Source organism: Anomaloglossus baeobatrachus, chromosome 5 (genome assembly GCF_048569485.1).
Source record: "Anomaloglossus baeobatrachus isolate aAnoBae1 chromosome 5, aAnoBae1.hap1, whole genome shotgun sequence".
Lineage (NCBI taxonomy): Eukaryota > Metazoa > Chordata > Amphibia > Anura > Aromobatidae > Anomaloglossus > Anomaloglossus baeobatrachus.
Window position 1 is genome coordinate 387,504,661 of NC_134357.1, and position 13,416 is coordinate 387,518,076.

Sequence of the window (13,416 nt, forward strand, 5' to 3'; positions counted from 1 at the left end):
TTATAGCAAGCCATGGACAGTATGGGGCATTATTAATGGACTTGACAGAACAGAGATGACTGCTTGGCCTCACAAATTGATAATCTCACCTTTTTCATTTTTGTCAATGCTCTCCCTAGGCTGGGCACATGTGGTGTGTGCATTATATATCCCAGAGGTTCAGTTTGCAAATGTGCTGACAATGGAGCCTATAGTCCTGCAGTATGTGCCACATGATCGCTTCAACAAGGTAATTGGCTTTTGGGACCCTTTAACTTCTAGAATGTCAGTGGTATGTGTTTTGCCAGCTATTTGCCTCCATTCTTTCTTCCAGTCTCATTCTGCTTCCTTCAATAGACTTGTTATATATGTGAAGACCAAGGACGAGAAAGCAGGGCTGCATCTGGGGCCTGTATGACCTGTAACAGACATGGTTGTCGACAAGCATTCCATGTGACATGGTGAGAGTTTATCTTATCAATATGAACCTAGTACAAACCTACAGGTTTTTTTCATAAACTGCGTTTTAATTATTGTTGTGCGGCTTAAAGGGGTATTCCCATTTCCAAGATTCTATCCCAATATGTAGTAGGTGTAGGTGTAATAATAATATTAGCAAATACCTCCAATTAGAAATGTGCAGGGCATTGCAGTAGCTTACGTATCCATGGTTACGACCATGAGCAACCAACTAACTATAACTATATGAGTGGTTGTAACCATGGATACTTAAGCTGCAATGCCCTTCACATGATGTAAGTGATGTAGCTAATCATAAGAACTATACTACATTTCTAATTGAAGGTATTTGCTAATATATTTTTTAATATTACACCTACTACATATTGGGCTAGGATCTTGGAGATGGGAATACCCCTATAATGTATGCTTTAGAGGGGTAGAACATGGATTTAGCTCAGATATGAGCCATTCGCTGCAGCGCCCTGCACAGTCGGGTGGTGAGAAGCACTGCTATACAGGGAAGAAAAGTGAATGGAATACAGTTCTGCACCACCAGTCATAAAGATATGGCTTATCATAAGAATTTGTCATCACTTTATGAGATGGGAATACCATGAAGAAACACATATGGAAACAAAGACTTAAACTTGTGAAACGAACCAGAATTTATGTTAAACGCTAGACTCCTCAAAGTACCCCCTTTTACTTTGATGAGCTTTGCCATTCTCTTAAGCTGCTTCAATGGTAGTTACCTATATTGGCTTTCCAACAGTCTTGAAGGAGTTCCCAGAGGTGCTGAGCACTTTTTGGCTGCTTTGCCTTCACTTTGTTGTCCACATCTTTCCAAATCATCTCAATTGGGTTGAGTTTGGGTGATTGTAGAGGCCATGTTATGTAACACTGCATTCAATCCCTCATCCCTCAACCTTTTGTTCCCATAGGTCTTAAATAGCCTGGAGGTGTGTTTCGGGTGCAAACCAGATGTGTTGGCATGTCATGCAAAATGGTTAATTGTGCCTTCAATTTGGAGTATATCATTAAGGGTGTCAAAAGTGCCATCAAACCTCCTTCTCTGTGCTTCACTAAGGTCACTAAACATGTAGAACTATCCACTACACATTATTTGCATCTCACAAAGAGATGGCAGTTCGTAGAAAACTTTAATGACAAGGAAGGAGGGGGCGCAAATGGTGTCTTATCTGGTGATACTAGAAAGAATTTAAATGGGTACACTAACCTGGTGTGGTAGTGTAATGTACACTAACCTGGTGTGGTTGTGTAATAGACTCAACCACCAAATCCATGTGATAGGGATGGCTGCTGCAGAATCCAGGAGGATAGCATTGAAGAAGATGGAAGAAAAGGGTTAGTCCGTGCTGCTAGAGGAAGATCACTGAAGATTGATGGGGATTAAAACATCTGATTTTAATCCCCATCGATCTTCAGTGATCTTCCTCTGGCAAACGCGGATTAACCCTTTTCTTCCATCTCCTTTAATAATAATAATAATAATAATAATAATAATAATCTTCTATAGCGCCAACATATTCCGCAGCGCTTTACAATTCAGGAGGAACATATACATAAACATATACAAACAAGTAACAATTATAGAGGATACAATATTTAAAAGGAAAAATGGCAACCCTGCTCGTGAGAGCTTATAATCTACAATTAGATGGGGGGGAGGGGCAAGGTACAAGTGTTTATTTAAAATGACAATCCAGCCAGCTCATGGGGGATAGATGATGGCTTCCTGGACCAGTTGGCCAGAGCCTTGAGATGCATTTGGGTGCCATGGAGTTTGACGTGGGGTTATGTTATGAGAAGTTGTAGAGGGATTAGGTGAAATTAGTTTGGCTAGGGAGTGTGATAGGCCACCCTAAAAAGATGCGTTTTTAGGGAGCGTCTGAAGCTGAGTAAGTTGTGATTTGTCCTAACTTCTTGGGGTAGAGCGTTCCAGAGGTTTGGTGCAGCTCGGAAGAAGTCTTGGATTCGGGAGTGGGAGGTTCGAATTAGTGTGGATGTTAGTCGAAAGTCATTTGCAGAGCGTAGAGAACGGGTGGGAGGATAGACAGAGAGGAGGGTGGAGATGTAGGAGGGTGCTGCACTGTGGAGAGCTTTGTGGGTGAGAACAAGCAGTTTGAATTGGATCCTGTGATATATGGGCAGCCAGTGCAATGACTGGCACAGAGCAGAGGCATCCGAGTAGCGGTTGGCCAGGTAGGTGACCCTGGCTGCTGCATTAAGGATGGACTGTAGAGGGGAGAGTCTAGTTAGGGGGAGACCAATTAATAGAGAGTTACAGTAGTCAAGGCGAGAGTGGATCAGGGCCACGGTGAGTGTTTTTGTCATTTCCATTGTGAGAAAGGGGTGGATTCTAGCGATGTTCTTGAGGTGCAAGCGGCAGGTGCGTGCAAGAGATTGTATATAGGAGGTGAAGGAGAGATCAGTGTCAAGTATAACCCCCAGGCAGCGGGCTTGCGGCCTAGGACTTATCGTTGTGCCACACACAGAGAGGGAGATGCCAGGTTTAGGAAGGTTGGGAGATGGAGGGAAAAGCAGAAGTTCAGTTTTGGAAAGGTTAAGTTTCAGATAGAGAGCAGACATGGTGTTGCAAACTGCAGTCAGGCAGTCACTTGTGTTCTGTAGTACAGCGGGGGTGAGCTCAGGGGATGAGTTGTATAGCTGTGTGTCAACAGCATAAAGATGGTACTGAAAGCCAAATCTGTTGATGGTCTGTCCAATTGGGGCAGTGTAGAGGGAGAACAGAAGAGGGCCAAGGACTGAACCTTGAGGGACCCCAACAGTGAGAGGGAGAGGAGAAGATGTGGAGCCAGCAAATGATACACTGAACGAGCGGCCAGAAAGATAGGAAGAGAACCAGGAAAGAACAGTGTCCTTGTCCTTCAGAAAGTAGGAGTGTTTTGCAGAGGTAGTGTTGGTACACAGTTCCTTTAAAGAGTTGGCAGGTGGTATCAAAAATCTGATTAACTTATCCTCTGCAGCAGAGGTAATTCTTGGCCTTACTTTCCTGGGGTAGTACACATGAGAGCCAGTTTTATCATAGCTGTTGTTGGTTCTCATGACGGCACTTGAGAGGCTACCTTGGCGGTTCAAGAATTTTTCCAGATTGACTGACCTTTATATCTTAAAGTAATGATGGACTATTGTTTCCCTTTGCTAAATTGAGGGATTCTTGCCATATTCTGGCTTAGAACAGTTTATGGAATAGGGCTCTGCACTGTATGGAACTGTGTACCAACACTACCTCTGCAAAACACTCCTACTTTCTGAAGGACAAGGATTCCATAAATGAATTCTTTACATACCTGTTCATTGGAAGCCATTCCAAGTGACTACCTGATGAAGATGCTTGAGAGAATGCAAGAGGGGTGTAAACCTGCCATCAGAAGGAAAGGTGGGTACTTTGAGGAATGTAAGGTTTAGGCCCTGTGCGCACTGGAAAATGGAATTTTCTTAAGAAAATTCCGCAGGGTCTGAAAGATTACCGCACCCGCGGTAAAAAAACGCGGCAAACTGCACCCGAAAACCGCATGCGGTTTGCCGCGGTTTTACCGCGGTATTGTTCTCGGTATTGCCACGGTTTTGCCGCATGCGGGTTGGTACATGTGCTTTAATGCATTCAATGCAATAAAGCACATTGAAAAAAAAAAAAAGTAATTTCCTTCTGAGATAGCATACAGATAAATAGACAGAAGAATAGATAGGAGAATAGATAGAAGGATAGATAGTCCCTGTGAGCACACGCTGCATTTCTCCCTAGCGGTAGTGTGTGTTCACATTACCGGCCGTGGGAAAATGCCCTGTGGTTACCTCTGCTGTCTCGCTGTGAGGCTGCATTCAGCAGTGTCAGTCGCGTCTGGATGCCAGCATCGGAGGACGTGGATTACGCCGGAGCTGTGTGTTTCGGGGGGGGGGGTTAATAAAGGGGTGAATCAGGGGCTTTTTTGTGTTTTATTTAAAAATAAAGGATTTTTCGGTGTGTGTTTTTTTACTTTACTTACGGGTTGATCATGTCGGCTGTCACATAGACGCTGCCATGATCAAGCCTGGACTTAAATGGCGGCGATCCGCTGTCATTTAACTCATTCTTACCTGGATTGCCACCGCATCACGGCATCTGGAAGAGCCGGGGACACTCCGGTACTGCCGCATAATGGAAGCGACAGTCCTGGGGCAGCTGCGGGCTGATATTCTCGGCTGCGGGAGGGGGGGGGGGGCATTAACCCTGCCCCTCGCCCTCCCCAGCCTGAGAATACCGGGCCGCCGCTGTGTGCTTACCTCGGCTGGAAGGTAAAAATACGGCGGAGCGCACGTGTTTTTTTTTCTATATGTCCGTTTGCTTTCTATGTGTATTCTATATGTCTGAGTGTGATGTGTGTGTATTCTATGTCTGTGTCTGTGATGTGTGTGTGTGTGTTTACTCTCTGCTCTGCTTCCTCTTCCTGTCATAATGACATCACTTCCCTGCAAACAGCAGGGCAGCGATGAACATTACCGCAGGTAAACCGTGAAATAACGCAAGAAGACGCAATGAACCGCACAGAATTTGCTACCTGCGTTATTCCCTGCGGGATTTCACGATTACATGGCAGTCAATGGAGTGAAATCCCGCAGCGACGTGCGGAAAAGAAGTAACATGCAATTGTTTTTGCTGCGGGAATCCCGCAGCAAAACATGCAGCTGTCAAAATCCGCATAGTGTGCACAGCATTTTTCTTTCCCATAGGTTTTGCTGGTGGATCACTGCAGAGATGTTATGAACATAACATGCAGCAAAACCGCAGGAAATCCGTGGCAAAAACCGGCAAGTGCGCACAGGGCCTAAACACGCATTCTGTTTCCTATCATGTGTTTCCTTCCCCCTTTGCTTCCATATGTGTGCCTCCGTGGGTTTTCTGCCCTTTGAATTTATATTGTGCACATTCCAAAAAGAACAAGGAAAACCATTGCATGAACATGTATGTCCAAACTGGGCCATATATTGTGTTTTTCTTTGTCGCTCCATTGGGAGACCCAGACAATTGGGTGTATAGCTTCTGCCTCCGGAGGCCACACAAAGTATTACACTTTAAAAAGTGTAACCCCTCCCCTCTGCCTATACACCCTCCCGTGGATCACGGGCTCCTCAGTTTTATGCTTTGTGTGGAAGGAGGCACACATCCACTCATAATCTCATTTTAGTTATATCGGTTGGAAGAAAAGTGGGCCCCCACGGGGCCCCCGACATGTTCCCTTCTCACCCCACTAAGTCAGCGGTGCTGTTAAGGTTGAGGTACCCATTGTGGGTACAAAGGCAGGAGCCTCATGCCGTCTCCTTCACCATCCCTTAGCGGCTCTGGGAGAAGTGGGATCCTGAGCGGTCATCCAGTCACTGGGACCGTGCTCCCTCCGCAGCCCCTGTGGGAATCTGTCGGACAGGAGTTTATTTATCCTCAGGGACCGGGCCCTGCATCACTAAGGTACTCTGTATCCCCATGGGGGATGTGCATGGAGTGCCTTCATCCCGGACGCTGCAGCAGCTGCTTATTTGTGACGGCCGGCGGACTTCCGCGCCGACCGCGCCTGTTTGTCGGCCGCGGTATTAAATTTAGTCCCCGGCTTCAATTGCGGCCTAGTAGCAAAACTCCCGCCCCCGGGCCTGTCTATCAGGGATAAGGGCGGGACTGCCGACCTGACGTCGGCTGTGAGGGCCGGAGCATCCTGTATGTTTCCTTCCCCCCTCACTGATCACTGTGGGGACTCCAGATTCCCGCACTTTTCTAACGCCGCCCACGGCTCCACTCCTCCCCTGAGAGCTCCGGCAGCCATTTCTTTGGCATTCTGCCTGTGGAGGATTTCCTGGAAAGAGCTCTGCAACGCTGGGAGACCTAAGGCAGGGAATCTGGAGGACACACACTCCGCTTTTTAGCGGTCGGTAAGCCACACCGGTCACCCGGTGCTGGTCCCCTTAGGGTGCCGGAATAGATACTATATATATTTATATACCTCTGTTCGGTCGGGCTGTATACCCTTCCCATATACCCTCAGTGATCACTCTCCTAGGAGACAACAGCATGTCGTCCACAAGGAGCAAGGGTGCCAAGGCACAGGTTTATTTTGCCACCTGTACCTCTTGTGCGGCTAAGTTACCTGCGGGTTCCACCTACCCTCACTGTGAGCAATGCTCAACCCCTGTTTTGCTTCCGCAACCGGAGCCTCGGTCACTAGTGGGCCCCTCGGCTCAGGTAGAACCCCTTGCTCCCCCTGTCCAGGCGGCAGGGACAGAGTTTACAGTTTTTGCTGAAAAACTCTCTGAGTCACTCTCACAATCCATGGCTCAGTCTATGGACAAATCGTCTGCCAAGCTGCTTGAAGCTTTGCAGTCCAGACCGGTCCCTACACAGGCCCCGGGCCCTGTTGGATCTTCACCTCCAGGCCCCTCTCTGCCCGCGACGCAGCACGTTCCCAGGGGGGGCCCTAGGTCTCACGTGGAGGACTCCGGCCCGAACCACAGTCCCAGACCGGCTAAGCGGGCCCGCTGGGAATCTTCCCCAACTTCTTCACGCTGCTCGGGTTCCCAGCGGGAGGACTCTCTGGAGGACGAGGCGGACGTCGCTGCTCAGGGCTCTGACACTGACGTTGCCCTCAATCTTGATACACCTGAAGGGGACGCCATAGTAAATGATCTTATCTCGTCCATCAACCAGGTGTTAGATATCTCTCCCCCGCCGCCACCTGTAGAGGAGTCGACTTCTCAGCAGGAGAAACACCAGTTAAACGTACACGGAGTGCGTTTTTCGATCACTCTAACTTCAGAGATGCTGTCCAGAAGCCCAGAGCGGTTCCGGACAAGCGCTTTACTAAGCGCCTTACTGACACACGTTACCCCTTCCCTTCTGACGTTGTTAAGGGTTGGGCTCAATGTCCCAAGGTGGATCCCCCAGTCTCTAGATTGGCGGCTAGATCTGTGGTATCGGTTGCAGATGGATCATCGCTAAAGGATGCCACTGACAGGCAGATAGAGCTCCTGGTGAAATCCATCTATGAAGCCACGGGCGCGTCTTTTGCCCCGGCCTTTGCAGCCGTGTGGGCACTACAAGCTATCTCAGCTTGTCTGGCTGAGATTAATGCGGTTACACGTCATTCTGCTCCGCAGGTTGCGTCTTTGACTTCTCAGGCGTCAGCTTTTTCTTCCTACGCCATGAACGCAGTTTTAGACTCTGCTAGCCGTACAGCGGTGGCATCCGCTAACTCTGTGGCAGTCCGCAGGGCCATGTGGCTGCGTGAATGGAAGGCAGACTCGGCTTCCAAGAGGTTCTTAAGCGAGCCGATGCACTTTTTCAGGCGGTGAACGCTCTGAAGACAGTAGGAGTTGTGATCCCTGTTCCCCTCCAGGAACATGGTCGCGGCTTTTACTCCAACTTGTTTGTGGTGCCAAAGAAGGACGGCTCGTTCCGTCCCGTTCTGGACCTCAAACTACTCAACAGACATGTGAGCACCAGACGGTTTCGGATGGAATCTCTCCGCTCTGTCATCGCTTCGATGTCACAAGGAGACTTCCTAGCATCGATCGACATCAAGGATGCTTATCTCCATGTGCCGATCGCACCCGAACGCTTTTTGCGCTTCGCCATCGGGGACGACCACCTTCAGTTCGTGGCATTGCCTTTCGGCCTGGCGACAGCCCCACGGGTTTTCACCAAAGTCATGGCATCCGTCGTGGCGGTCCTACACTCTCAGGGCCACTCGGTGATTCCCTACCTAGACGATCTCCTAGTCAGGGCCCCTTCTCGGGTGGCGTGTCAACACAGCCTTACAGTCGCTCTGACGACTCTCCAGCAGTTCGGGTGGATCATCAACTTCCCAAAATCCAAGTTGACACCGACCCAATCACTGACTTACCTCGGGATGGAGTTTCATACACAGTCAGCGGTAGTCATGCTACCGCTGGACAAACAGCCTTCTCTGCAGGCAGGGGTGCAATCTCTTCTTCGGGGTCAGTCACACCCCTTGAGGCGCCTCATGCACTTCCTGGGGAAGATGGTGGCAGCGATGGAGGCAGTGCCCTTCGCGCAATTCCATCTGCGGCCACTCCAGTGGGACATTCTACGTAAAGGGGACAGGAGGTCGACTTCACTTGACAGAAACGTCTCTCTTTCCCTTGCAACCAAGACGTCACTTCAGTGGTGGCTCCTTCCCAACTCTCTGTCGCGGGGAAAATCCTTCCTACCCCCCACCTGGGCTGTGGTCACGACGGACGCGAGCCTGTCAGGGTGGGGGGCGGTTTTTCTCCACCACAGGGCTCGGGGAACCTGGACTCCGATAGAGTCATCCCTTCAGATCAATATTCTGGAGATAAGGGCAGTGTATCTAGCCCTATTGGTCTTTCATCGGTGGCTGGAGGGCAGGCAGATCCGGATCCAGTCGGACAACGCCACGGCCGTCGCATACATCAACCACCAAGGCGGCACTCGCAGTCGTCAAGCCTTCCAGGAAGTCCGACGAATTCTGCAGTGGGTGGAAGCCAGAGCTTCCACCATCTCCGCAGTTCACATCCCGGGCGTAGAAAACTGGGAAGCAATTTTCTCAGCCGACAGGGCATGGACGCGGGGGAATGGTCTCTTCACCCAGACGTGTTTCGAGAGATCTGTCGCCGCTGGGGAACGCCGGACGTCGATCTCATGGCGTCACGGCACAACAACAAAGTCCCGGCATTCATGGCCCGGTCTCAAGATCACAGAGCTCTGGCGGCGGACGCATTAGTTCAGGATTGGTCGCAGTTTCGACTGCCCTATGTATTTCCTCCTCTGGCGATGCTGCCCAGAGTGCTGCGCAAACTCAGGTCCGACTGTCGTCGCGCCATTCTCGTCGCTCCAGATTGGCCGAGGCGGTCGTGGTACCCGGATCTGTGACATCTCACGGTGGGTCAACCGTGGGCGCTCCCAGACCGCCCAGACTTGCTATCTCAAGGGCCATTTTTCCATCTGAATTCTGCGGCCCTCAACCTGACTGTGTGGCCATTGAGTCCTGGCTCCTGGCGTCCTCAGGGTTATCTCAGGATGTCATCGCCACTATGAGACAGGCCAGGAAGCCAACGTCCGCCAAGATCTATCACAGGTCTTGGAGGATCTTCTTATCCTGGTGCTCTGATAAGGGTTGTACTCCCTGGCCCTTTGCCTTACCCACTTTTCTTTCATTCCTTCAATCCGGAATGGACAAGGGTTTGTCTCTCGGCTCTCTCAAGGGACAAGTATCGGCGCTTTCCGTATTTCTTTGTCGCTCCATTGGGAGACCCAGACAATTGGGTGTATAGCTACTGCCTCCGGAGGCCACACAAAGTATTACACTTTAAAAAGTGTAACCCCTCCCCTCTGCCTATACACCCTCCCGTGCATCATGGGCCCATCAGTTTTTTGCTTTGTGTTGAAGGAGGCACACATGCACACAATCCTCCACATTTTAGTCAGCAGCAGCTGCTGACTATTTCGGATGGAAGAAAAGAGGGCCCCTAAGGGCCCCCGGCATGCTCCCTTCTCACCCCACTGAGTCGGCGGTGTTGTTAAGGTTGAGGTACCCATTGCGGGTACAAAGGCAGGAGCCACATGCCGTTTTCCTTCCCCATCCCTTAGGGGCTCTGGGTGAAGTGGGATCCTAACCGGTCATCCAGGCACTGGGACCGGGCTCCCTCCGCAGCCCCTGGTGGTATCTGCCAGACAGGAGACTGAGTATCGTCAGGGACAAGGCCCTGCAACTACAGGTACTCTGTGTCCCCTTTGGGACGGTGCATGGAGCACCTGGGCCTCAGACGCTGCAGCGCCTGCAGTGTGGATTTTTGTCCGGGACTACTTCGCCGACCGTGCCTGCTTGCCGGCCGCGGTTTTTACTTTAGTCCCCGGCTTTTGCGGCCTAGTACATTAAACGCCCGCCCCCGGGCCTGCCAGTCAGGGGCAAGGGCGGGACGGTCGGTCTGACGCCGACAGTGAGGGCTGGAGCACACATTGCTGTCCTCCTCCCCCCTCACTAATCCCTATGGGCCACCAGTTCCCGCACTTTTGTAAGTTACGCCCACGGCTCCCTCCTCCCCTGTGAACGCCGACAGCCATGTTTTAACACATCCTGCCAGTGGAGGACTTCTGGCTGCAGCTCTGGGAGACCCGAGGCAGGGAATCTGGTGGCCACACACCGCTGGAGCGGTTGGTAAGCCACACCGATTACCGGTGCTGGTCCCCCTAGGGTGCTGAACTGAATATAGATACATTATATTTGTATACTTTTTCCGGTTCAGCTGTACTATTCACTTGTGGCTATATACCCTCAGTGATCACGCTCCTGGGAGACAACAGCATGTCGTTCACAAGGAGCAAGGGGGCCAAGGCACAGGGTTATTTTGCTACCTGTACCTCTTGTGCGGCTATGTTACCTGCAGGTTCCACCTACCCTCACTGTGAGCAATGCTCGGCCCCTGTGGCACTCGCTCAGCCGGAGCCTGAGGCACTAGGGGGTCCCTCGGCCCAGGTAGAACCGCCGGCCTCCCCTGTCCAGATGGCAGGGACAGAGTTTGCTGTTTTAGCCGACAAACCCTCTGAGTCACTTTCTCATTCCATGACTCAGTCTATGGATAAATGGTCTGCTAAGTTTCTAGAGGTTTTGCAGTCCAGACCGGCCCTTACACAGGCCCTGGGCACTGCGGGATCACCCCCAGGCACCTCTCGGTCTGCGACTAAGCGTGTTCCTGGTGTGGCCTCTAGTTATTACGTGCAGGACTCCGGCACGGACCGCAGTCCCAGACCAGCTAAGCGGGCTCGCTTAGAATCTTCCCCGACTTCATCACGCAGTTCGGGGTCTCAGCTGGAGGATTCTCTAGAGGAGGAGGCGGAGGTCGCAGCTCAGGACTCTGACCCTGACGTTGCTCTCAATCTGGATACACCTGAAGGGGACGCCATAGTAAATGACCTTATAGCGTCCATCAACCAGGTGCTAGATCTGTCTCCCCCATCTCCGCCTACAGAGGATGCGGCTTCACAACAGGAGAAACACCAGTTTAGGTTTCCTAAACGTACCCGGAGTGCTTTCTTCGATCACTCTAACTTTAGAGATGCTGTCCAGAAGCACAGGGCTTTCCCGGACAAGCGATTTACTAAACGCCTTAATGACACACGTTACCCCTTCCCCGCTGACGTGGTTAAGGGTTGGGCTCAGTGTCCCAAGGTGGATCCTCCAGTCTCTAGACTGGCGGCTAGATCCGTAGTAGCAGTGGCTGACGGTGCATCGCTCAAGGATGCCACGGACAGGCAGATAGAGCTCCTACTGAAATCCATCTATGAAGCCATAGGCGCGTCTTTTGCCCCAGCCTTTGCAGCTGTGTGGGCACTCCAGGCTATCTCAGCTTGTCTGTCTGAGATTAATGCGGTCACCCGTACCGCTGCGCCACAAGTAACATCTTTGACTTCTCAGGCGTCAGTATTTGCATCCTACGCCATGAATGCGGTCCTGGACTCGGCTAGCCGTACAGGGGTAGCATCCGCCAATTCTGTGGCAGTCCGCAGAGCCATGTGGCTACGCGAATGGAAGGCAGACTCTGCTTCCAAAAAGTTCTTGACCGGTTTGCCTTTTTCTGGCGACCGACTGTTTGGCGAGCGATTGGATGAAATTATTAAGCAATCCAAGGGAAAGGACTCGTCCTTACCCCAACCCAAACCAAACAGACCTCAGCAACGGAAAGTTCAAGCGAGGTTTCGGTCCTTTCGGCCCTCAGCCAGATCCCAACCCTCCTCGTCCAACAGGCCACAGAAGAGCCAGAGGAACTCTTCTGCATGGCGGTCTAAGTCACGTCCTCCAAAGACCACCGGAGGCACCGTCTCCAAGGCGGCCTCCTCATGACTTTCGGCCGCCCCAAACCGCATCCTCGGTCGGTGGCAGGCTCTCCCGCTTTTGCGACGCCTGGTGGCCACATGTCCAAGACCGATGGGTGAGAGACATTCTGTCTCACGGTTACAGGATAGAGTTCAGCTCTCGTCCTCCGACTCGTTTTTTCAGAACATCTCCGCCCCCCGAGCGGACCGTTGCGCTTTTTCAGGCGGTGGACACTCTGAAAACAGAAGGAGTGGTGATCCCCGTTCCCCTTCAGGAACGCGGTCGCGGTTTTTACTCCAATCTGTTCGTGGTGCCAAAAAAGGACGGCTCATTCCGTCCCGTTTTGGACCTCAAATTGCTCAACAGACATGTGACAACCAGGCGGTTTCGCATGGAATCCCTCCGATCTGTCATCGCTTCGATGTCCCAAGGAGACTTCCTAGCATCAATCGACATCAAAGATGCCTATCTCCATGTGCCGATCGCTCAAGAGCATCAACGCTTCCTGCGTTTCGCCATCGGGGACGAACACCTTCAGTTTGTGGCATTGCCTTTCGGCCTGGCGACAGCCCCTCGGGTCTTCACCAAGGTCATGGCATCCGTCGTAGCGATCCTACACTCTCAGGGCCACTCGGTGATCCCTTACCTAGACGATCTCCTAGTCAAGGCACCCTCACGGGTGGCTTGTCAACACAGTCTGACCGTTGCTCTGGAGACTCTCCAGAGGTTCGGGTGGATCATCAATTTTCCAAAGTCAAAATTGTCTCCGACCCAGTCACTGACGTACCTCGGGATGGAGTTTCATACTCTGTCAGCGATGGTCAAGCTGCCGCTGGACAAACAGCGGTCGCTGCAGACAGGGGTGCAATCCCTTCTTCGGGCCCAGTCGCACCCCTTGAGGCGCCTCATGCACTTCCTGGGGAAGATGGTGGCAGCAATGGAGGCAGTTCCATTTGCGCAATTTCATCTGCGTCCTCTCCAATGGGACATTCTCCGCAAATGGGACAAGAGGCCGACGTCCTTAGACAGGAACGTCTCTCTGTCTCTGGAAGCCAAGACCTCGCTTCAGTGGTGGCTTCTCCCCACTTCTCTGTCGAAAGGAAAATCCTTTCTGCCC

The 13,416-nt window shown here is 51.5% G+C and overlaps 1 protein-coding gene across 1 annotated transcript in view; it reads left to right on the forward strand.

Moving 5' to 3' along the window:
* Nucleotides 1–13,416, forward strand: part of MLLT6 (MLLT6, PHD finger containing) — a 124,926-nt gene that overhangs the window by 23,722 nt on the left and 87,788 nt on the right. Inside the window, exons 4-5 of the mRNA XM_075350101.1 lie at nt 120–229; nt 337–440. Of these exons, the coding sequence (XP_075206216.1) occupies nt 120–229; nt 337–440 (214 nt within the window). The remainder of the gene's footprint in view (nt 1–119; nt 230–336; nt 441–13,416) is intronic.